The sequence below is a fragment of the Hordeum vulgare genome, chromosome 5H (assembly GCF_904849725.1).
Source record: "Hordeum vulgare subsp. vulgare chromosome 5H, MorexV3_pseudomolecules_assembly, whole genome shotgun sequence".
NCBI lineage: Eukaryota > Viridiplantae > Streptophyta > Magnoliopsida > Poales > Poaceae > Hordeum > Hordeum vulgare.
This window is the reverse complement of record NC_058522.1, coordinates 535730233-535754463: the sequence shown is the minus strand read 5'-3', so window position 1 is coordinate 535754463 and position 24231 is coordinate 535730233. Positions and strand designations below refer to the sequence as shown.

The following is a 24231-nucleotide window of genomic DNA, read 5'->3' as shown; positions in this document are numbered from 1 at the left end:
TAGGAGTACGTCTGCGCTGGCGCGTACACGTGTGTACGCACGTATTACTACTACTCATTTCATATACTACCAGCTTATTAAAACACGAAGATTCAGAACGGGACAGACGAGTCGCCTTGGAAATTCCAGGCAGGCAGCTAGACACACAAGATAGGAGTCGCTGGCCGATGTCTCGAGCGGTGTCGCCGTGCGATGTGTGGCGCGCACCTCGAGGGTAATCCGAACTGGCGATGGCGATGGCGACGGCGACGCGATATTGGGTTTATTCCAACTCACCTGTCGGCATTCTTGGACTAGCCGCCAATGACTCGACTCGACTCGCTCGCTCCACACCCCGGAGACTTGGACCGTGCAACGTGTGGATGGGTCCTTCCGCGCACGGAACGACGCGATGCGATGCGTGCATCATCAAATCATTCGTCGACTGACAGCTGCGGGTGTGAGGGGCGACGAAGGAGCTTGTCCGCCGTGGCGAATGAGAACGACGGCGAGGAAATTAAAAGCAAGCCAGTCGACGGACTGGAAAATACTAAAACAGGGGCAACCGTGCGGCAACGGAGCAGCAGTACTAGACTACTAGTCCCTCCGTTTCTAAATATAAGTCTTTTAAGATATTTTACTAAAAAGACTACATATGGATGTATATAAACATATTTTAAAATATAGGTTCATTCATTTTGTTTCGTATGTAGTCCTTTACTGAAATATCTAAAAAGACTTATACTCCCTCCGTTTCAAAATAAGTGTCTTAAAGCTTAGTACAAATTTATAGTAGAGCTTATACAAAATTGAAACAGTTATTTTGGGACGGAGGGAGTATTTAAGAACGGAGGAAGTAGTCATCTTTTCTTCCACTGATTTTCCACATGCAAATCGGGTCTCATCTCATGCCGTGACGTTGCTTTCATTTGGCGATTCTGTCGATTTACCTGAGGAAGAGTACACGCACAAGTGCACTAGTAGAACTTCTATCTGACTATCTCCATGTACCGCACGGTATACGCCTTTTTTTTTTGCAAAGGTACGCCTTCTCTTTGTTATTTTATTTTGTTTGTGGGAACCGTAGGGTATACATGAAAGGGAAAGACTTTTTGCGAGCTGATGCAACAAATACTCTTTTGTTTAATAAAATCGGGTTTTCTTTTGAATTTCATATAACGAAACCACTGGTTCACTGTCACCATAAAACGCCATCCAAACCACACTAAAACAGACGAGGCGGAATATGTAAAGCAAGAAGACGACCAAAACTATTTGTTTCTTTCGGCTTTAAGGACCAAATTTATATAACATCTATTTCAAATCAGTTTTGAAAACCCAGTCAAATTTGGTCAGATTGTTCTAAGGCTGGCCGTAGTGGGTGTAACTAAGGTAGTGTCATGTACTTGAAACTAGCAAACAAGTTGATGTGGCAGACAATTAAAAAAAGGATTAAAGTAACATAGATAGATACCGTAACATGTTAAATGATATGCTACTATGTGTCATGCATGTCAATAAATAAGGTCATCTATGATACTATTTTATGATATTATACACTATAAAGATAGTATTATACAATAGTATCATGTGCATGATACTACTACTATATGATACTTCCTACTATGTCCAGCCTAATGTATTGGGTTGAAGCACATCCCGATGTACTTCAATGCAAAAGTTAATTATGTCGAATCAATTTTGCCAGCACATCGAATCCACAACCGATTTATATACTACACAAACAAGGCATGAAGCTAACTGTCCACAAGCACAAACACACTTGCCCACCAAGACATACGATAGCAAGTACAAAAAACAAACTACAGTGAAATAACAGCAGCAGCCAGACGTGAGCATTTTGAAGCAAATTGCAGTTCTACTCATGCCCTATGTTATTTGTTTAGGGTGGGATCCATGATGTCCAACTTCATCCTGAGCTGCGAGTCACTCCACAAGCTTTGTGAAGCTCCGTATTCCCAATCTTGCGTCCTCCCCCGCCTTCAAGTCACTCCTTGTGTTAGTCCAAATGGAAACATTGTAAAGAACATCAATAGACAAAATTGACATTTTTGCTGGAAGTAGGCCTTGTCGGGAGCTTTCGAGTTACTCCATTGCCAATTACAATCCCAATATTATATAACCTTTTTTTCTCGCCACTCATGTTTTCTAACCTCACATTAAAGCATGTATTCAACATGTAGAAAGTGGCATGCAATCTCCAAAGAGCAACTAATCATTCCAAATATATCTAGCAAGGGGACATTTGTGAAAAGATGATTAACAGACTCATGCTTCCTGCAAAATAAATAATCAGTTTGCCAACTACCTCCTTCTTTGAGCAAGACATCTCTAGTGAGGATGCGGGCAAATTCCGATTCTAAGAGGAATTTGAGTCTTGAGAGAAATTTATAAGACACAACACCATCACTTTGCATTGCGGGGTAAAAGAATTGAACACTGTAATTCCTAGGACCGGCAAGTAACCAAGACCGTCTGTCGTGAGCACCACTAAGATGATAATCAACACACATTTGTTGCAACTTGGTCCAAAGTAGTGCTTTCTCCCCTACGAAGGCTCTCCTAAAATCAAGTTAGAAAGGTTACTACCAAGAGCTGCACTAACAGTAATATGATGATCAAGGGGAATTGAGTACTGTATAGTCTTGGGAAAATTTAAGATGTACTATGATTGCCTAATCACATCACATGTCTTCCCGGAACCTTGTCTTCTCCAAATGACCTACACATAATCATTAGGAAAGAAAGATATATTATACTTTCAGCAACTCTCGCAAAAGTGAGAGTTTCCCACCATGTTGAAAAGAAGACAGCGGGGCAAAGTAGTGTTGTGTTTCACAGCTCTGCCATTCCTTGACTAGAGTTTGTTTGTTGCAAATATTGCTTTTCTGGGAATACTGTTTGTTTCTCATGACAACTCCAATAACAATGTCTATATTTGGATGTTTATATATTTATATAGACAATGGTCTTAAAAGATTCCCTCATATACACGTCTAATTTTGCATCAGAACGTCTATATGAAGGAATGATGACACGTGGGCCGTCGTTGGGGAGGGAAAGAAATCATGGCTGCAACTGGGTTTGGACAACGCCTTTACATTGTCCAAGCATGGACATTGTCGAGGTCGACTTAGAGGATGTGCATGTTTGAACGATCATATACACAAGCTGTTGGACGCCTGTTTTGTGCTCACGCCGTCGAAAACGAGTATAGATGGAGATGCTCTTATTCATTTTATTTGATACTAAAAAGAACCTCATCCATTTAAATCTTATCAACTATTAGAATTACTTGACTTTAAAAACTATATTCTGGCTGAATTTAAGGTGACTTGCATACACTTAATTCTTTAGTTTAATCTTTTAATGTGGAACTTTAGAATTTATATGGTAAAGATATTTGACTAAACTTTATTATGTATTTTGAAGTCTTGAACATCAATTTTAAATCCATATTGATGAAATACACTTGAATCAAAGATAAATGCAACATCATTCACATTATAATTATGTATTACTGTATTTGGAACAAGCTCTAGGGGCCATCGAAAGTAGCCGCTGAGATTTGAGGAACAACTCATGGGGTTAATATGTCGCAGGGTCGATCGACAGATGACGTGGGGACTTTTTGGCAAGGTCTAGCGAATGGCTAAGCTTAGTCGTGTGAAATGCTTCGAAGGCCATGTGCATCAAGGACGGTAAATGGCAATACGAATGGGTGGGTGTTGAAATAGATGCCCGGCTTGGGAGGGTCTTGAGTTATGTTTACTATTGTGAGGACATTTGATATATGCTTTTCTTCACATGGTTTTTTGCAAAGAGCAAAAGATAAAAGTAATTGACGAAGTAATCCATGCATCACTACTCTTCCATGAAATGAAGGATACCATGGTGGTTTCTTCACATCCACAATCCATGCTCAGTACAGTGTTAATTGGTTCAAACTTATTATTGATGTTTATTAAAAATGCATATAAGAAATGATGAGTAATGGCAACGAAGCAGGTTTTACGTTTTTTTTAGCTCGTCGCAACGCACGGGCATTTGTACTAGTCTACCCTTAAGAGAGATAGTTTGAGAGGCCTTGATCACCCCCTTGATAATAGCACTAAGCCCATTGATAAAAACTATGGCAATTATTTTAAATATGACATTCAACAAGCAAAGTTGACTAAAAAAAACAAGCAAAGCGGTCTGTTTTTAATAACAAAAAAAAACTTTATTAGCATCATGCCTTTGGGAATAATAGTTATCACTCCATAGTTGAGCTTATCTATATCAAGCAAGTTACCATAAAGATCTTGGAGACACACGAAGGACTTGAGTATCAATCGATGCACTAGCACGTTTATTCGATAATCACGACATGACACCACCGTGCTCTTGTTGGATGCACGCATCTGGAATGGAATATGATCAAATCGGTGAGGAACCCATCCCACCATCGTGTTTCCCTTTGGCTCCCGGAGATTCGAAAATGACGGCAACCTAAATCATCCCCCTTTTTTTTATTACTGTTTCCATTCAAAAAGATAGTACCACTACAGGTGGGAACATTCCTTCACACGCGGCCGGGACGGGGGGCGGCCCACATGTCAGCGGCACGAACGCGCACGTACGCCCGCGGCAAATGATGGGCTCTCGGTCCAATCAGACTCCACCACCTCCCCTCCCGCGCCGCCACCACCCGCTGGCGGAAGGAACCTCTGGGGGCGGGCCCGCATGGAAGTGAGCGACGGCCCTCCCCCACTTCGCCCCGTGCTCCCCGTGGTCAACTCGCTGCTTCCCCAGACGCTGACCGGCGAGGAAATAGGACTGGGAGGCCAGGGCCGGGCCACGCAAAGCGCCGAACACCTTGCGCGCACCACTTCCTCCGCCATGGGCGCGCCATGACACGCCACCACCCGTAGCCATCGCTGCCGCTGCCGTTACCGCGCACACCCCATCCCACCCCACCCCACCCCGCTCCGCTCCACCGCCTCCTCCCCCATGCTTCCGCGCAGCGCCATCCCCCGCCTGCTGCTGCTGCTCGCGCTCGCGCCGCTGCTGCTGACGCCCGCCCGGGGCCAGCCGCAGCCGACGCTCCCGTGGCGGGACCTCCAGGCGCTCTACGGGCTGCGCGCGTCCCTCGGCCTGCGCGCGCGGGACTGGCCCGCCAAGGCCGACCCCTGCGCCGCCTGGGCCGGCGTCACCTGCGGCGCCGGCCGCGTGGCGGTGATCCGCCTCGGCGGGCTCCGCCGCACCCGCGCGGGGGCACGCAGCGCCGCCTTCGCCGTCGACGCGCTGCGCGGGCTCGGGGCGCTCGAGGAGTTCAACGCCTCCGGGTTCCCGCTCCCCGGACGGATCCCGGCCTGGTTCGGCCGCGGCCTCCCGTCTTCGCTCGCCGTCCTAGACCTCCGCTCCGCCCGCGTCGATGGCGAGCTGCCCCTCTTCCTCGGCATGTCCGGGAACCTGACCACCCTCGTTCTAGCCGGTAACGCCCTCTCCGGTTCGATTCCGGCGTCGGTTTTCTCCAGTAAGGCTCTCCGGATCCTTGATCTTTCCAACAACAACCTCACCGGGGAGCTTCCCGACGTGTCTGTCTCCGCCGGTGATGGAGCCGGAGCTCTGTTTAACGCCTCGGGGAATTCACTCTACGGCGATGGCCTGGGGTCCCTCAAGAAGAGGTTTCAGGTGGTCGATGTGTCGAGCAATTATTTTGGCCAAGCGCCCACCACTGGGTTTCAGAATGGCTCTGAGGGAACAGTCTACATCAGGATGAATTGCTTGCCAGGCGTGCCAGGCCAGCGCAGCCGTGGTGATTGCGAGGATTTCTATATGAGGAATGGATTGCAATTGCCTGAACCACCACAAGCATCACCATCACCGGGCAAGAAAGGTGTCAGGTGGAAGCATGTACTGGCTGGAGTTCTTGGAGCTGCAGCAGTTGTGATTATCCTTTTACTTGTGGCACTGGTGTTTTGCTTGGTGAGGAGGGGGAGAAGGAGGCCTAGAGGAAGAGGGCTGGAGCAGAACGACGACGGCATCCGCTCTGGTCGCAAGAGCAGCAGTGTGAATCCGATGGTGATGTCACCATCCCGGGCAGCTAACAGTCCACCCAAGGGTTTGCCTATCGTCCTGGATGAGCTCACTTACGAGCAGTTGCAACATGTCACCGGAGGCTTTGGAGATGATAACCTTGTCAAGCATGGGCGCTCCGGGGACATTTACCGTGGTGTCTTAGAGAGTGGCTTAAATGTTGTCGTAAAAAAGGTCGATGTGAAGAGCAGTAAGAAGAACATTGTGGAATTAAGCTTTCTTGTCAAAAAATCCCATGCCAGGATTGTTCCATTGCTGGGGCATTTGGTCAAGGATGACGAGGAATTGCTAGTGTACAAGTACATGTCAAAGGGAGATCTGACAACTGCACTGCACAGGAAGCCAGCGGATGCTGAAGTGGGGTTATCTTCATTGGATTGGATAACAAGACTGAAGATTGCAATTGGTGTAGCTGAGGCCCTGTGCTTCCTTCACGATGAATGTAGTCCACCATTGGTTCACAGGTATGATTGTCCATGCCATGCACTATTTTTTGGAGTATGGCTTACAGAAAAATTTCTTGTATAAAACATCTCATAGCTGTGGTAAGCTATTTTCAGAATTAACATCATGATTAGAATGTGGGAATTTCAGATTCTATGCAGCTCAATAAATCATGGCATTTTAAAGATTTTTTTTTACTAGAGATCACAAGTGAGACAGTGACAGAAGTAAAATAATATTACTCCCTCCATTTTTATATACAAGGCCACTATCAAAATTACAATTTATAAGGGAGTACCTATGTAGGCATCTAAAAATAGTTGTAGTTGCACATCACACTTGATGCATGTCCAAGAACCATTTCTGGAAGAAAATAATATGTATAAGCATTTTGTCGACCAACTTTTATAAGTGAGGACACCAGATGACATGCTTAATATATACTCCCTTTGTCCCATAATATAAGACGTTATTACATCCAATATGTGAGTATATTGGATGTAATAATATCTTATATTATGGGACGGAGGGAGTAGTAAATAAAAAAACAGAAACAAAAGAAAGAAAATACTCCAAACTGTAACACTAGCTTTGGGCTGAACAACAGCCTACACGCATATGGTTTCTTTACATGTGCAAATGCATTGGAAAAAACAAGGAATTATTATAAGCAGCATGCAGTAAAGTTGATTAATTCATTTATTTGTTTTGTGCTTGACTAAGCCTTGTGTCCCTCTGTCATGGTGTTGCAATTGCCATAATTTGACCACCCAAATCTGAGTTGATGCGTGTTGCTCAATTTCTTCGATTTTGTTTTTGACGTGATTTTTTTACATTTTCTGTCAGTACTTGTTCTTATTCATTTGTGATCACGTCATAATATTTGTAGAGATATCCAAGCAAGCAGTGTTCTTCTTGATGACAAATTTGAAGTGTGCCTTGGGAGTTTGAGTGAAATTTGCCTCCAACCAAGTGATGGAAGCAGGAGTTTCTTCTCTAGGATGTTGAGATCATCAAAGTAAGACCTCTATGCCATCTTCTACTATAGTTGACATGCTATTCTTAAAAGAAACTCTAGTGACCTAAATGATTATGGTATGAGTATCTCATCAGCATATTTTTTTCACGAATTTCACTTTCAACCGGGAGTAAAAGTATTGACCTATTTAGTTGGTCAATCCAGTTTATCCTTAGTTTAATAGTGAAAATAAAGCTTATGAGCTGGGGACGCCTGTATTTTCTTTCTACAAGCAGTGTGGCCACACTGTTTCCTCCAAGAATTTGGTATTGCACACTTAACCAGACTATTCATCGTACATTTCGGTGGCTCCTCATATCTGTTACATCGGAAGCAAGTTACTCCCTCCGTAAACGAATATAAGAGCGTTTAGATCACTAAAGTAGTGATCTAAACGCTCATATATTTCTTTACGGAGGGAGTACTTGTTAAGAGTTGTTTGGTATATCCCATCGAACAGTTTGCATCAAGATGATAGTGACCGGTACAAGTCAATGCTATTGAGTAAATATGATGACAAATGGCTGTTGTTTCCAGTTACTGTAACGTATCACTGTAATTGACACTTTGTCTCTATGAGGTAATGCTGTAATGAAACTTTCACATCATCTCCCGAAAATGGAATATTAGTTGATTTGTTATTACCAAACACAAGATGGATTGTCCACATGTAAAAATATATAAAAAGTTGGTGTTTGTTGAATATATAAAATATCTGGGCTTTGGCTGACATCTGTATTTGTCTCTCTTTTTTATGGCAGGTCTCTCGAGAAGAACATGTCAGGTGTGTAAAGCTTCTTCATAACTCTCTTTTCCAGTAGTTTTATACTATACATCATGTGCGTAATAATTCTAACGAGCAAAATTTTATGAAATGTTCTTTTCACCTAACAGGTCCGCCTGCTAGCCGCACATACGATGTTTACTGCTTTGGAAAAGTGCTACTCGAGCTAATCACCGGGAAATTTGGCGTGAGTGGTTCAAACGAGAGCGACTCAGAGGAGTGGCTGGCAAGCACTTTAGATTACATTGAAACCCATGACAAGGAGGGCGTCACAAATATTGTAGACCCTTCACTCATTGTGGACGAAGACCACCTAGAAGAAGTATGGGCAGTCTCCATTGTCGCGAAGACATGCCTGAATCCAAAGCCCTCCAGACGGCCTCTCGCTCGGTACATCTTGAAAGCGCTGGAGAACCCGCTAGGGGTGGTGCGGGAAGAGCTCTACTCGAGCCCCAGTTCAGCTCGACTCACAAGTACCTCATCCAGGAGCTCTTGGCGTTCTGCTTTCCATGGGCACTCATACCGGTACTCCGAGGTGCAAGTATCAGGGAAAGCACTCAGTTATAGGCAGTCGGCAAAGTCGGAAGGAAGCGACGAGGAGGAAAATTCCTTCTCGTTCAAGAAGGCTTCGCGGGAGATGCTCCCGGATGCGGTAGAGCTGGAAGACATAGCTGTTGTGTAGGATCACCATAGATTAGCGATACTTTACATGAGCCGAGACTATTTTGTTGTTGTTAATCTCAGATGTGTATAATCCATCATCTGATGTGCATATTTTGCTGCCCTAGTAGGTAAAAAGCTGTGTATACAAGGAGTAGGCTTTCTTTATCTCCCCCCTTTTCAGTGAGGCAGTTTTCAGTAACTTATACCGAGAATAAAATCTGTAATCTGTACTGGGAATAAACGGCGCTGCTAGTGACCAGTAGTTTTGGTAAGCATACCTACTTGCCATTTTTCTGATTTACTCCGTATTTGCAATTCTGGACTTACTTTTTACAAGAAAAAATCTTGTTCATCACGGGCATTCTGCAACTCGCAGTGCCTCTGAGCACAGAAGAGTTTTTTTTCACAGTAACTACAGGAAGCGCCGAGCTGATATTGAGCTAAAAACTTTATGCAAAAAGAAAGAGAAAATGGGGAAAAGAAGGCAGGTTGATTGTACGGGAAAAAAGAGAGAAAATGAAAAAACAAGGTCCCACCGAGACTTGAACTCGGGTTACTGGATTCAGAGTCCAATGTCCTAACCACTAGACCATGGGACCAGATTGACAACATTTTCGCACAAACATTTTTATTTAGCACTAGTAGTGAACGATTCCCTTTAGGAATACCATGAGCTCCCAAGTTCCTTTTGAAAGTTCGTCTCAATTGATTCCGTCCCATGCCTCGTTACCCGATTTCTTCTGCCCATTACAGATATAATATATACTCCCTGTATAGAAATATCAAATATATGACTTTTTAGATCACTGTTATACAAGATATCATGGCTAGTGTCCTAGCCATTGGTCACCCTAGAACTTAACAGACACACCATTACCCAACAGCCATTGCTTATTGATATCCCATTTTTAGCTTCTCTACTAGCCCAAGAATCTTTTTCCATAAGGGAAGCGTTTGCCTCCGAATAGTAGAACAGATTTACGGAATTGTTATTATATTTAGTACGTATGTGACTGTCTATTTAACATTCGACTGAAATTTAATTAGGCTTCAGTACAATCTTTGTGTGTCTATGTTGCTGCCACGATGTATGTACGTTTTTTTAGATCAGTTGTCACGCTCGGGCCTTGTATGTATGTACGTTCACCGGGTGGCCGAACAGGTTGACCCGGAAACCCACAGGCTAAACACTTGAATTAATGGGCCCCAGAAAAATGTCTACAAGCCTGATCATAATTGCCAGAGACAAAGGGGCAAAAAGATCAAAAAAAGACATCACCAAAAGAGATCTTACCTGCAACAACACCAGAATAGAAAGCCAAAAATTAGAAATTGCACTGCAAGTTCTATTGTATGTATGGAGAATTACATTGAACCGGAATAGAAATTACAGTGAATCAGAATAGAAATTACATTGTAAGTTCAGTGTATTAACACCGAAACTATTTTATATAGAATTACATTGAACCAGAGTAGAAATCACAATGAATGATAATAGAAATTACTCCCTCTGTAAACTAACATAAGAACGTTTAGATCACTAAAGTAGTGATCTAAACGCTTTTATATTACTTTACGGAGGGAGTACATTGTAAGTTCTGTGAGTTAACACTGAAACTATTGTAAATATATAAATTATTATAGTGAAAGGGAATAGATAGTACACTGTAAGTTCAGTGAGTTAACAAAAAAACTGTTGTATATATATAATTACTTTGAACCACAATAGAAATTACAGTTAACACTGCAACACTCCCGGTCAAGACAACAGAGCATCATAGCTTAAATTGGAATAAAATGCATCTGCTAACACATACCAAAAACACAACTTCAAAGCTTGATCTGAAATGACTAAACAAAAGATAAACAGAAATTATGCGCACAGGAACACATGCTATGCTGCAGATCAGTAGCACCCTACCCAAACCAGTAGATCAAAATCCACCAAGCAGCAATCCCAGCAGATCCAATATACCTCAGCCAAGCAAAAACAGAAATACACTGAACGAACAGGGAACAAACCAACGATAGCGATCCATAGAGGAGAAATTCATCCACCCTTAGATAAATTTCTACAGAAATCAAACATAAAAACGAGATATATGGCAAGTGGGGAGAATCAGGACACAAATCGAGCAGAATCCATGCTGAGAACAGCTCAACACACGCAGCGGAACTCATACGAGCAGAAGAACAGAGGGGGTCTAGTGACGGAGGAAAATCACACTGAAGAACACACACGTCAACCAAAACGGAGAGCAAAAAATCGAACAGACATGGACGAACAACAGCAAAACACACACACACACACACAAGGGAGATGCGCTGAAGCCGACCAAACAGCTGACGACCTCACACGCATGAGACGATTAAACACCTCTTTCTGGATTGCCCTATGGCTAAAATATTATGGCGCTCCCTACAAATTTCATTCAACATTACCCCACTTACTAGCATTCACATGTTATTTGGGACGTGGCTAAACGAGGTTATGTACTTTACGCCAAACTAATTCGGATTGGTACTTGTGTCATGTTGTGGGCGATATGGAACTGCAGAAATGATCTAGTTTTTAACAGATTGCATCACATTAACTTTTTGCAGGTCATCTTCAGGGCTACCGCCATGATCCGCACGTGGTCCTTACTCACTTCTGTGAAAACCAGGGAGCCTTTGGTTACTGGGTGTGTCCGATGAAAGATGGCAGCTCAGGTTATCTTCAACCGATATGGGTGGCGGCATGCTAATAGGATTGGACTTTAGTCTAGCCTATCCGTGGGATATAGTCGGTTTTTGGGTGGTCTGAGCGCCATGTAACTCTTTTTTGTTTCTTGAATTATCACGCTACTTTTGTATTTTTTCAGACTATTTCGTTTCGCAATAAAATGGATGTATGCATCACTCGATGCAGAGGCCGGGGCAATGCCTCCTTTTCGAAAAAAAACAGCTGACGACCGGACGGCGAAAAAACTCGACTGAAGCCCAATTATTTCCAGTTGACTGTAGAATAGCAATTCTGTATATTTAAAGCGCACAATTTGTTTCCGCAGTTTATGATTCTCCACATGATATCTTCTAATCCAAAAAGTTTACAAGCAAATATTTAGCTCCCTGAGATTGGGAACGCCCAATCCACCGAGTTACTTCTTCTGGCTGACTAACCCTCGTTTTTGCTTTTTGTTCATCAGGAACAGTGCACCTTGTTATAAATAGTTCAACACATTTGGTATCCTCCTTTTCCAGAAAAAAAAGAAAAAAATGCAGTTGGTATCCTAACAACACGAAATATCATGTAAATTAGGACTCCAACTTGGCAACTCAGTCACAACTTGCAACAAATGCAAGGGCCTGACTCTAGGTACTTTCCACTCTAAGCCTTACTTAGTCCCGTCTTCACCTCAGGGGGAAGACATTCTCCATTGGTGTCCTGAGTGTCTCCATAAAATGTGGATCAGGCAGATCCTTATACATACGTCTTACGGAGGCCTCCTCAGCTTCCAGTTCGGCGACAGTATGTCCCTAATCTTCCTTCGGTCCATCATAACGAAACATGCCCCTCAAGCAACCACTTTCAGATTGACCACCAATGTACGCGTCAGCCTTGGGTTGTTTCACATCGTTTGAACAAGCATGGCCGTAGCCATTCACATTATGAGAAGGATCAACCCTGCAGATACAGCTGACGACCAACTCAGAGCATCTACAACCGCGCCCCCAACAGACCTCACGCATGTGTTTTTTCCTCCGACACCGAAAAATCGCCCCAGTCGCGCCCCTAAGACGCCGGTTGGGCTCATTTTTAAGCCCGGCGATCCCAGGCCAAACTCAGTGCGTTAGGGGGCATTTGGGGGCTCCGACGAAAGGGAAAACGACGCGTGGGCCATCACTGTCAGGCGAAAAACCGTTTTTCACCTCCAGATTCGCCGCCCACGCGCAATACACCTTTCGTCGTCGTGCCGATCTCAGCGTCGTCCACCTACCTACCACAGCTAGAAAGGCCATCTCCCCGGCGAGAAAGGGAGGGTTCACCGCGGCTTCGCCCCTGCTTCTGGGCAAGTTTTTTCGGCGCTCTCGCTGACTACAAGGAAATTGGTCTATTGCAACGAAAATATTACCACAAAATAATTTTCGTTGCAAAAGTCTCTTTCTATCACCACATTTTGATTTTTGTGGCGACTAGCACATCGTAATGCAACATTATGTTGTTGTGGCAATAAGTGCCCAAAGTGTTGCAAAAAAGGTAGCCTTCTCGCAACAAAAAAAAATCATTGCAAAAGGTCTAGCCTTATTGCAACGAACAAAGTATCATTGCATTAGCTGTTACTATTACCACAATTTGTGTATCGTTGCAGTATTTTTATTTTCCCACTCCACACCGATTGTCTTTGGCGGTAAAGAGCCTTCTCGTTTCCCACCAAAAACCTTAATTGGTTAGTTTATTTTCCACAAAGAGACCTTTTCGTTCCCGGCAAAAAATCCTTTCCCCGTGCAGATAAGGTGAGGTCCTGCACGAACTCCTTATAACTGCTATCAATCTGGATTAAACTTGTCTATAATCTGACTTCACCTATTAGCAAATCAGGTTTACTTCTTCCTCCGTCACGACGGCTTCACGGCGTTGGTTGACGGGATAGGCGACTTCACGACGTTGGTCGACTAGAAGATTCCTATACATCGGTAATGCCTTTCTCCACCCTTCTCTGCTACGATGCGGCGACCCTCTTAACCTTTTCCCTGCTAGTCGGCGTCATCGCCTAATCCCCGTCCCATCTCCTCGCTGAGTACAAATTCGCTGTCCACGGCTCTCACCTGCACGAAGGGGAATTTTTACGGCTTCCAATTAAGATGGGGAGGGAGGGCCATGTGCCGCTGCCGCTTGCGCGCGTCGGAGGGAACAGGTCGACGGCTGCTGCGCCACAGCTAGTTGTGCCGATAGGAGCAGCTTGGGGCGAACGGCCGCCTCGGTGCTGGGGCTTGCCGTGTGGCTCCGATAGGAGCCGCTTCAGGGCCGACGGTTGCCAGCGCGCTCGGGGTCGCCTCTGCACCGGGGCTTGCCGTGCGGCACCGACCGGATTAGCTGCAGTGCCCATGGCGACCAACGCACTGGGTGTCACCGCCATGTCGCATCGCCGGATGGTCGGTATCTGTCGGAAGCAGGGCGAGATTGCCGTCGCTCCCGTGGACAGTACGTGCACTGCTGTCCAGATCTAAAACTATGTCTCCTCTGCTCTGTTTTTCTCTAGTCTATTCCTCTGTTCTCGTCAGGTATTTTTTTCTTTTATTCGAAGCTTGCGGCTACATCGTACAGCATAATCAGGCATCAACTATTGAATGCATATATCAATTGTACGATGATAAACCACATGGGCTGGACGAACTACAAGAATATATGCATGTAGTTTTAAACATTCAGCCCTCGATCCTGCTTTAGCCTGAATCAGATGTGCCTTTCAACACTTCTTCCCATGTACATCAAGTGCAGGGACCATGTCATCATATAGTGCCTCGCGGGCTGCAGCAAGAATAGTCAATTGGCCATTTTGAACCGGCTTCTTCTTGCCTGAAACTGGAGCTTAAATAAGAGCTCCGCCCTTTTGTTTAACTGTCTCTTGTCTCTCTCTCGTCCCCTCTTCCCTGACAGACGTAAATACACACTTGTGCTTCTATTGTGGGCAGCCGCATACTCCAGGTAAAACTGTTGATACCTTCTAGAGTGAAAGGTAAAGAGGAATATGGATTTAAGCCTCAAAAATAGTCTTCAAAGCTACGATCTGGCAGTGGCACTGGATTGTGATCTAATTCCGATTGGGACCTTGACCCTACGCTCCCCGATTAAATGTTCTTTTTCAGTTATAGTAAATATAGTTATCGAACAATTGTATGATGCCATGTGCCCATGCATTTAGCCTTTTTTTCTTGTCTAGTTTGAAGTTATGAGGCTTCGTTTTATTGTGATCTTTGTATGTCCATCCTTTCTTTCGATTTCATAACATGCTCCCCATATCAAAATATTCAAGATATCCGTCAGATTTTGGCTCATATAAAAGCTGATACATAACTCTTGTATACAACAAATGGTATTACCTTGTAGTACAATTGGTTCAAATTTTACTCATCCTTAGAAAAACATTGTATGCACGAAAGGTCGAAGTCAGGATAAGGAAGAAGCTTGTTCCTTGTTGCCTCAAGTACGACGTGTGAGAAGGTTTGTTTCAGTTATGTCAACATTCTCAAATTTTCATATTTCTAATTCAGTCACGAATGTAATAAGTTACATTCAGTACATGTGTTTTCTCATTTTGCTAATACCTAATTTGCATAGTGTTCAATGTTAAATTCGATAAGGTTTGTTTTGGTTATGCCAACATTCTCAAATTTTCATCTTTTTAATTCAGACTGAATCAAACAAGTTACATTCGATACATGTGTTTCTTCTTTTGCTAATACCTAATAATGCATATGTTGTAGTCCTATTCTATAAACAAATGTAACTACTATGCCTTATTTCCTGTTGTATGAGTATCTATGAGGATCAAAAGTTATTTGTATTATTTTGATAAAAGTAGCTCATGTCCTAAATGGACTACATTGTGTTCTATTATGCATACTATTTCCATATTTCAGATTCATTTTGTTGACAAGTGTGTAAATCCCTTGTCTAATTTTCTAGTTTAAAATCAGCTAGATGGCTCGAGATAGGAGTTGGATAGATATGAATAGGGATTCTGCAGAGTGGCAGAGTGGCGTTAAGGAATTTTTAGATTACGCTTTTGAAGGTAGTCCTGGAAGATCAACCGCTCTATGCCCATGTAGAAGATGTCTCAATGCTGTTTACAAGGAAAGGGATGATGTACACGTTGATCTGCTGATGAATGGGATGGATCCCAGTTATACTTGCTGGAAATATCATGGAGAGGATTCAAATGATGAAAGTACAGCTGAAGATTCTGAAGGTGAAGGTGTGAGAGGTGATGACTTTGTAGTTCGTGATTTGCTCAACACTCTCATACGTAGCACCGAGCCAGAAAGTAGCAAAACCACATGTGAAGCTAGTAGTGAAGAGATGTTCCATGATGATGGTAATATCCCAGAAGGTTCTGCGGAAGGTGGAAGTACCCAAGAGCCAAGTGGATGTGCCAAGGCTTTCTTTTCTTTGCTGAAGGATGCTGAAAAGGAGTTGTACCCTGGTTGCAAGGAGCTCACGAAGCTTTCTTTCATTGTGAGACTGTACCAAATAAAGTGCTTGTTTGGATTGAGTAACAAGGCTTGTGAGGCAGTACTTCAATTGTTCACACAAGCGCTTCCAAAAGGTCATTGTATTCCAAATTCTCTTGAGAAAGTTCAGAAGGTTATCCGGGATCTTGGGCTAGACTACCAAAAGATACATGCTTGTATTAATGATTGTGTGCTATTTTGGAAGGAGTATGTTGACATGGACTATTGTCCGACCTGTAAGGAATGTAGATGGAAAGCTGCTGCCATTGATGACTCAGATGTGGAGAGGAGAAACCATAAAGGGAAGAAGCAAGTGGCACGTAAAGTTCTAAGATATTTCCCACTCACTCCAAGGCTACAACGTCTATTTATGACCGATGCTACATCATCATATATGAGATGGCATAAGGACGACCGTGTGGATGATGGTATAATGCGACATCCTGCAGATTCTTTGGCCTGGAAGCATTTTGATAACATTTATGCTAAAGGGTTCTCTTCGGATGCACGGAATGTAAGGCTCGGGCTTGCATCTGATGGGTTCAACCCGTATGGGATAATGAATGTGGCATATTCTTGTTGGCCAGTGATTCTAATTCCATATAACTTGCCTCCTTGGTTGTGTTTGAAACAACCATATTGGCTAATGTCGATGATAATTCCTGGAAAAAAGTCACCAGGAAATAACATCGATGTATATCTACAACCTTTAATAGATGAACTCAAAGATCTATGGTATGTTGGTGCCGACACATATGATGCCACACCGAAGAAGAATTTTCGGATGCATGCAGCCCTCATGTGGACAATTAATGATTTTCCAGCTTATGCAATGCTATCTGGTTGGAGCACAAAAGGAAAACTAGCATGCCCATATTGCCACACGCAGACAGACCATTTATGGTTGAAATATGGGCACAAGTACTGTTACATGGGTCATCGTCGTTTTCTAAGCCGTGACCACAAGTGGCGTAGAAACAAGAGTTGCTTCAATAACGAGACAGAAAGTAGAGATGCTCCAGTTCCACTCTCTGGCAATGACGTGGTACAACAACATGCATGTTTTGAGCAGGAAACATTTGGAAAAACTAGAAAGAGGAAGCGTGATGATGATAATAAATGGCATAATTGGAAGAAGAAGAGTATATTTTTTGATCTCCCTTATTGGAAGAACTTGCTTATTAGACATAATTTGGATGTTATGCACATTGAGAAGAACATATGTGACAGCTTTCTAGGAACATTGCTTGATATGGATGGTAAATCAAAGGATACTCTGAAGGCCCGTCTTGATTTGCAGCATTTAAAGATAAGGAAGGATCTGCATCCAAATGTGAGTAATGGAAAGTATACTTTAAATCCAGCTTGTTATAATTTGACCAAGGATGAGAAGAAAATGCTATGCAAGTTTTTGCATGGTGTAAGGATGCCCGATGGTTATGCATCAAACTTAAAAAGATGTGTGGACGTCAAAGGTTGTAAGGTGTCTGGACTCAAAACTCATGACTGCCATGTCCTCTTCGAGAAACTTCTTCCCATTTGGGTACGCAACATACTCCCCAAGAAATTTGTTGTTCCATTCCTCGAGCTTAGCCTATTTTTTGCTGCGATTTATTCCAAGGAATTGAATCCTGAAGAGCTAGTGAAGTTGAGCCGGACAATTCCAGAAACTCTGTGTCGACTTGAGATGATCCTGCCACCACAGTTTTTTGATATCATGATTCACCTTCCTATTCACCTTGCCGAAGAAGCTCGATTAGGTGGACCTGTCGCTTACCGATGCATGTATCCCGTGGAAAGATATTTGCGCACACTTAAAGGATATGTACGGAACAAGGCTCACCCAGAAGGTTCAATTGCCGAGGGCTACATAGCTGAAGAGTGTCTAACCTTTTGTAGCCGTTTTTTTGATAACATTGATACCAAACTAAACCGGTCAGAGCGTCATGAAGCTGCAACTAGAGATGAAGGACCAGCTGGACTTAGTGTATTGGGCACACTTGATCACTCAAAGAAAGGTTTCACATTTGAAACACTTTCTAAGGCAGAGATGAAGAAAATTAGGCACTACATAATAACAAACTGCGAGGAAGCCAACTCATGGATCGAGTAAGGATGTTTGTGTTTTTTTCTTTTTTCTTCATGGTACATTTGCACAGTTCTGAACCTACTCAACATTTTCCTTATAGTGAGCATTTGGATGAACTTACAAGGACTGGTGCTCGCATTGTCCAGAAACGGCACAAAAACGAGTTTGTAGATTGGTTCGAGAGGCGTGTAAGGACATAATATGTAGTAATTACTTATGATCATGCTAATAAAAATACTTTTGTATTATCTAATAATGTGCATGTGTTTATACAGATCCAGGTACTTCACAAAGAAGGGAAAGTCATCTTTTGTATGCCCTATCTAGAGGACCTGACCCTCGAGCTCGTGTTTATAACCGCACCTTCATCAATGGGTTTTTCTTTAGAAACGCTAGTGTAGAAAGAGATTTGAATACCCAAAACAGTGGTGTTGTTGTGAGGGCTGATGCTCGATCTGGAAACCTTGATTGGTTTGGTGTGATCAAGAAGATTATTTGCGTAGATTTTCCCTCGGAAAAGGAGGTAGTGCTATTTCAATGTGACTGGTTTGACGTGCCCCCTGCCAATAAAAATCAAGGCACAGGCTATAAGAAGGATGATTATGGCTATATCGATGTAGATACTACCGTACTTCGATATAGGGATGATCCCTACATACTAGGCATTCAAGCAGAACAAGTGTTCTATGTGAGAGATGTCGAGAAGATAAATTGGGCTTCTATTGTTAGAATGAAGCCGCGAGATCTATATGCCATGCCATCCACAGGAGATGATGACGATGGAACCAAAGCTGATGTGGACTTACTTGATATTGTAGTTGGAGATACAATTGTGCAAGGCATAGACGAGGATGTCGGAAGTTGGTCTAGATCTGGCATGGAAGGTGTGAGTGGTGATGCTTCAGATATTCCAAAGATACTCGAAGTTGATGCTGGAGATGATGAGCTTGAATCAGATAGTGATTGCTATGATGATGATGAGACATATATAAATGACGGTCATGTTGCTCATTTAGTAGTCGACGAATCTGATGATGATGAGTTTTTTGTGTAGAACATTAGGATTAAGTTTTCTATAATATATAGAGAAAGAGATCTGCATGCTCCTGTTGCTTGGTGTTATATCATGTTAACGTCAGAAAAAAATTCAATACCATAACTCTGTTTTTTGCACATTGAATCGTTCAAATATCTTGCTATTTTTACTAACATATGTTTCTTAATCGATTGGCCCCTTCCTATATTTTGTAAATAGTGGATTCTTGCTACCCTTTTGTCATGCATTTGTAGGATATGCTATGGCATCAAGAGAAGATACCATCTTGGCTCACCAGAATCGACAAAATACGCAGCAAGAATCTGGTAATCTGCACTATGTACATTTAATTTAGCAATTACACACAAATGATATTCTAAAGCCTCTGACAATATGTACTTTTCTTTAAATGATGGCCTCTCAACCCTCAATTACTTGATTAATATCTCATAATCACCAATGCTATGTCCATCCCCACTACTTCTTGCATTTGGCTCCCAGGAGGACACATAATAAATTAGTAAGAACTATGGAAACAAGTGAAAGTTAGGAACATGTGATTAATGTTTGAAGCTACAGTCATCATACTTTGTGAAAATGCCTGCAGGAATGGATACATCAAATGATCTGAATGGCGCTCCAAATTTATCCTCAGGGCGAGACAACACTCAAACACGAAGGGGTATGTACTAGCTTCAAATATTATCATAATTCATATGTCTACAATCATGTTTGAGTGTGCCATTATCGTAACTTTGAAATATATTTTCTAGCTCTTGTGATCAGTATTGTTGAGAACTATATTTTTTGGTACAGTGACAAGGGGCTCTGTATCATCATCAAGGGATAATACCATCATTGCATACAAGAATCAGCAGAGTAGACAACCAACATCAGGTACATGTTATACATTGTTCTTATCCATAGCCTAACCTCAAATCCATACTACTGGTCAATTAATTGTACAATGACTTGAATCCAGAAAATGACGTGACAAATATTGTACAACAAAGTAACAGTACAGAAAGCCGCACAGAACAGTCCAAATGGCCATCGCACGCACGTCGATGTCGTACACAAATAGATATAGGTAAAATTTCTAACATTGCTGTTGACTTTTCCCTGTATGACTACATGGCAAGTTAAAAGCAGAGTTGCTTTTCTGGGATTTTAATTGATAGAAAGTGGTGGCCAAAAGAAGAAGGGGCGAGGTGTTCTCAAAGGAATCAAGGTCGCCAAGAAGCGATTCGCCAATGGTTCCTCAAAGCTTCACATTGAATTTTCCAAAACATTGGGAGGTTCTATCGGAGAGAACTATCGTTTGTTTGTGGATGATGTGGTGGTTTTCATGAAAAGGAAGGCACCACTCATTGGCGTGAACAAGTGGTCAAACATTGACTCTTCTGTGACGGATTCAATTGTTGCTGATGTCATTGTAAGTAGGAGTATAAGTTTGTACTTCAGCAATTTTCATAGCCTATCCAGTATCTATTTATCATTAACAGGCTCATGTCATTCCGTTTTAGGCCAAGTGGGATTTGGAGGACACATATTCTACTAAGGGAAAAATACTAACAATTGCTAGAGAGCGCTATAGAGGATGGCGGTCAACTTTGCATTCCACATACAAAGCATACAATACTGATGATCAAAGAAGGGCCAATAAGCCCGAGGATGTTACTCCAGAAGAGTGGGATTATATGATCAATTATTTTGGCACTGATTTAAAATTCCAGGTTACTTCTATGTACATTACTAGTAGGTGTAGTAAGTAAATTGTATTAGTTACAACATACCTCTTAGGTGTAGTAAGTAAATTTTATTAGTTACGACATGCCTCTTATTGTATTGTGTATGGTAGGAGCTTAGCCAAAAAAATACGGAAAATCGCCAGAAGCAGAAGGCGAGGCATATTGCTGGTTCAAAATGGTACTCACAGATTAGCTATGAGAAGGTACTCAAAAGAGTTGACGTAATGCACCTTTGTACTGTCAACTTTCAAGGTTCTCAATTTGAAATATATCTATACTTGTAGAGGGACGAGGAGACCGGGAAGGAACCAACTATTCTACAACTCTGGCAGATCACTCATACACGCAATGGATCATGGTCTAATAAAGAATCACAAACTGTTTATGTGAGAAACATTTTCAAGCGAAGACATCTTGCTTGTTGCATTACTTATATTTTGTAATATCCTATTAACATTCTTAACAACTAAATTATGCTATATTTATGTGGTGTAGGACAATGCACACAGCCAGATTAGGGAGAAAGAAGGAGAGATTGGTGGTCCAGTTTCAAGTGAAGAGCAAAACGATATTTTCCAGAGTAGCTACAGATGTACTATGGAAAGTACATCATTGAAGCCTCGTGGCCATGGATACATGGCTAAACCACCTAGTGGTTCTGAAAGACTACATTCTGAAATCCAGAGGAAAAATGCTGAGCTAGCCCTCGAGGTTCATGACTTAAGGAAGCAAATTGTTGAACAACAAGCAGAGTGGCAAAGAGAACGAGAAGAAGAGCGAGTTGCTAGGGAGAAACAGCTTGAGGAGGAGCGTGTAGCAAGGCAGAGAGAACTTGAGGAGGCTAAGCAAGCAATGATGCAGGATATTATGAATGAGGTTAGGCAATCAATGAGGTCGGATGTTGTGCAGATATTGGAAACTCGACACGAAGATGCACATCAGGTAATACAAATGCTTTCAATTTAGTATAGTGATGTTCTATGGAAAAAAATTAAACCTTATGAGTTATCCAGTTAATGCAGTTTTCCCAAGCAAGGGATGCTCCAAGAAACGGAACTGGAAATCAATCAAGTTCTAAGTTTAAAAGTTCGAGCATGATTACTCAACACCAGCTTATGCAAGCAGCTAAACACCATCGTCGTCGTCCAAGTGAAAAGGTATTGTACAAAATTATGAGATCTAGTTTGCACTGAAGCATGTCCATATTTGAGTGCTTTAGCCGTACCATCTAAGTACATATGTTAAATGCACATGCCGAACTATATAATTGAACAGAACACAAAAGACAAGAAAAAAAAAGAATATGTACATCCAAGGCAACAACCACACTAGTGCAGCCTGAGTAAAACAACTTCTAAACTTACACTAGGGTGGAGAAAATAGATTTCAGCAACATACTACATTTCTGGGTAAACTAGCATCAAGTGATATATCACATTATAGCATAATTTGTAGACTTTTAGTATATGATGGGTCATGCAACAGAAAAGAAAAACAACTGATTCAAGAAAATGTAAGTACAACAAAGAAAAACTTGTGCCATAGTAATATGTGAGAAGTGCTAATTAATAAATACTATAGTACATTCTTAATATTGATTATAAATATGAAGTCATCTCATGTAGCATCATCAACCCTTCTTGATAATTATTTTTAGTGTGCATTGTTTGAACTGTGAATTAACTATAAGTTGCTTCAAATTTTTCTTTTGTTTTGTAGGATGGTTTTCTGTAAGTGAAGAAGAAAGATCCCAACAAGATCTATTACCACTTTAGGAGGCTCCTTGTAGCACGGTTATTTCTACGTGAAGTGAAGAAAAATCATGTCTTGAAGAATGCTTGTTGACTAGATGTAGTCATATGTATCTTGTATTCTTTGAACATGTAGATTTCGTTTCAGACTTTGTAGAACTTGTATCTCACTTGGATATTATATTCTTGAACTTATTAATGAATGAATGCTTTGGACATGTACTCATGATTTTCTTCTACTGTTATCAACATGTGAGCATTGTTGTGTACTTGTAAATGGTGCCTGGATAATGCAATATTAATGTAATACAAACTCGCAATTGTGTTTGTTGCAATAGGTCATAGCCATGGAATTATATCTGTTGCAAAAAAATATTGCCATGAAAACTGGCCTGTTACGATAACGTATCACCACCAAATTTGCATGTTGCAATAAGTTTTTGCTACAAATCGGTGGTTGTTGCGATAGGTATGTTGCCACATAATCATATCATTGCGATATGGTATTGCCACGAAAACTCATTCGTTGCGCTAGGTTATTGCCACAAAGAGTTTTTCGTGGCAATATGTGCATCTTGCAACGACAGGACTCGTGGCAATATAATTCAATTGCCACGACGACAACCGTTGCGATACCACTACATGTTGCCACGATACAAAAAACTGTTGCGACATCCTATTGCCACGGAGTTTATTGCAACGCTTAGCAACGATTTTTACTTTGTCGCAATAGATACATATTGCCACGGTTTGTTGCTTATTGCAACAGAAAAATTCGTTGCAATAGACTGTTTCCCCTGTAGGCAATAATAAAATGGTTATTATCATATTTCTTTGTTCATGATAATCGTCTATTGTTCATGCTATAATTGTATTAACAGGAAACAGTAATACATGTGTGAATAAATAGATCACAATGTGTCCCTAGCAAGCCTCTAGTTGGCTAGCTCGTTAGTCAATAGATGATCATGGTTTCCTGATCATGGGCATTAGATGTCATTGATAACGGGATCACATCATTGGGAGAATGATGTGATGGACAAGACCCAATCCTAAGCATAGCACTAGATCGTATTGTTCGTATGCTAAAGCTTTTCTAATGTCAAGTATCTTTTCCTTCGACCGTGAGATTGTGCAACTCCCGGATACCATAGGAGTGCTTTGGGTGTATCAAACGTCACAACGTAACTGGGTGACTATAAAGGTGCACTACGGGTACCTCCGAAAGTGTCTGTTGGGTTGGTACGAATCGAGATCGAGATTTGTCACTCCGTGTGACGGAGAGGTATCTCTGGGCCCACTCGGTAGAACATCATCATGAGCTCAATGTGACTAAGGAGTTAGTCACACAATGACGTGCTATGGAACGAGTAAAGAGACTTACCGGTAACGAGATTGA

At 42.1% G+C, this 24231-nt stretch overlaps 3 protein-coding genes and 1 non-coding gene across 5 annotated transcripts; 3 read left to right on the top strand and 1 right to left on the bottom strand.

The window, feature by feature from the left end:
• The first annotated feature begins 4789 nt into the window (after positions 1–4789).
• On the top strand, positions 4790–9265 carry LOC123452443 (probable LRR receptor-like serine/threonine-protein kinase At2g16250). Its single transcript, XM_045129091.1, has 4 exons — positions 4790–6545; positions 7415–7543; positions 8305–8327; positions 8438–9265. The coding sequence occupies exons 1-4, from the start codon at positions 4993–4995 to the stop codon at positions 9007–9009; spliced, it is 2277 nt and encodes a 758-aa protein (XP_044985026.1). The 5' UTR covers positions 4790–4992; the 3' UTR covers positions 9010–9265.
• A 252-nt stretch (positions 9266–9517) lies between these two features.
• On the bottom strand, positions 9518–9589 carry TRNAQ-CUG. The gene has a single exon. It is a non-coding gene; the product is annotated as a tRNA-Gln (tRNA).
• A 6366-nt stretch (positions 9590–15955) lies between these two features.
• On the top strand, positions 15956–18535 carry LOC123452441. The gene is made up of 2 exons (XM_045129088.1): positions 15956–18314; positions 18395–18535. The coding sequence occupies exons 1-2, from the start codon at positions 16054–16056 to the stop codon at positions 18492–18494; spliced, it is 2361 nt and encodes a 786-aa protein (XP_044985023.1). The 5' UTR covers positions 15956–16053; the 3' UTR covers positions 18495–18535.
• Positions 18536–19509: 974 nt separating this feature from the next.
• On the top strand, positions 19510–23054 carry LOC123452442 (rac guanine nucleotide exchange factor JJ-like). 2 transcript variants are annotated; one of them, XM_045129090.1, is made up of 11 exons: positions 19510–19656; positions 19938–20012; positions 20147–20227; positions 20313–20420; positions 20512–20765; positions 20857–21066; positions 21192–21284; positions 21366–21467; positions 21577–22023; positions 22104–22238; positions 22801–23054. In XM_045129090.1, exons 1-11 carry the CDS (start codon positions 19593–19595, stop codon positions 22813–22815), a joined length of 1584 nt encoding a protein of 527 aa, XP_044985025.1. In that variant the 5' UTR covers positions 19510–19592; the 3' UTR covers positions 22816–23054. The 2 variants fall into 2 exon arrangements, with proteins under 2 accessions (XP_044985025.1, XP_044985024.1); XM_045129089.1 differs by having other exon boundaries at positions 22095–22238.
• The last annotated feature ends 1177 nt before the right edge of the window (positions 23055–24231 follow it).

What these genes read in the sequence shown, in the direction of transcription:
- LOC123452443 (XM_045129091.1), top strand. Translation starts at nt 4,993, where the DNA reads ATGCTTCCGCGCAGCGCCATCCCCCGCCTGCTGCTGCTGCTCGCGCTC. An exon ending in AGGATGTTGAGATCATCAAA is followed by an intron (nt 7,544 to 8,304) that starts GTAAGACCTCTA and finishes TTTTTATGGCAG; the next exon opens with GTCTCTCGAGAAGAACATGT. An exon ending in TCTCGAGAAGAACATGTCAG is followed by an intron (nt 8,328 to 8,437) that starts GTGTGTAAAGCT and finishes TTCACCTAACAG; the next exon opens with GTCCGCCTGCTAGCCGCACA.
- LOC123452441 (XM_045129088.1), top strand. Translation starts at nt 16,054, where the DNA reads ATGTTCCATGATGATGGTAATATCCCAGAAGGTTCTGCGGAAGGTGGA. An exon ending in GAAGCCAACTCATGGATCGA is followed by an intron (nt 18,315 to 18,394) that starts GTAAGGATGTTT and finishes TTTTCCTTATAG; the next exon opens with TGAGCATTTGGATGAACTTA.
- LOC123452442 (XM_045129089.1), top strand. Translation starts at nt 19,593, where the DNA reads ATGGCATCAAGAGAAGATACCATCTTGGCTCACCAGAATCGACAAAAT. An exon ending in CAATTGTTGCTGATGTCATT is followed by an intron (nt 20,766 to 20,856) that starts GTAAGTAGGAGT and finishes ATTCCGTTTTAG; the next exon opens with GCCAAGTGGGATTTGGAGGA. An exon ending in GACACGAAGATGCACATCAG is followed by an intron (nt 22,024 to 22,094) that starts GTAATACAAATG and finishes TGAGTTATCCAG; the next exon opens with TTAATGCAGTTTTCCCAAGC.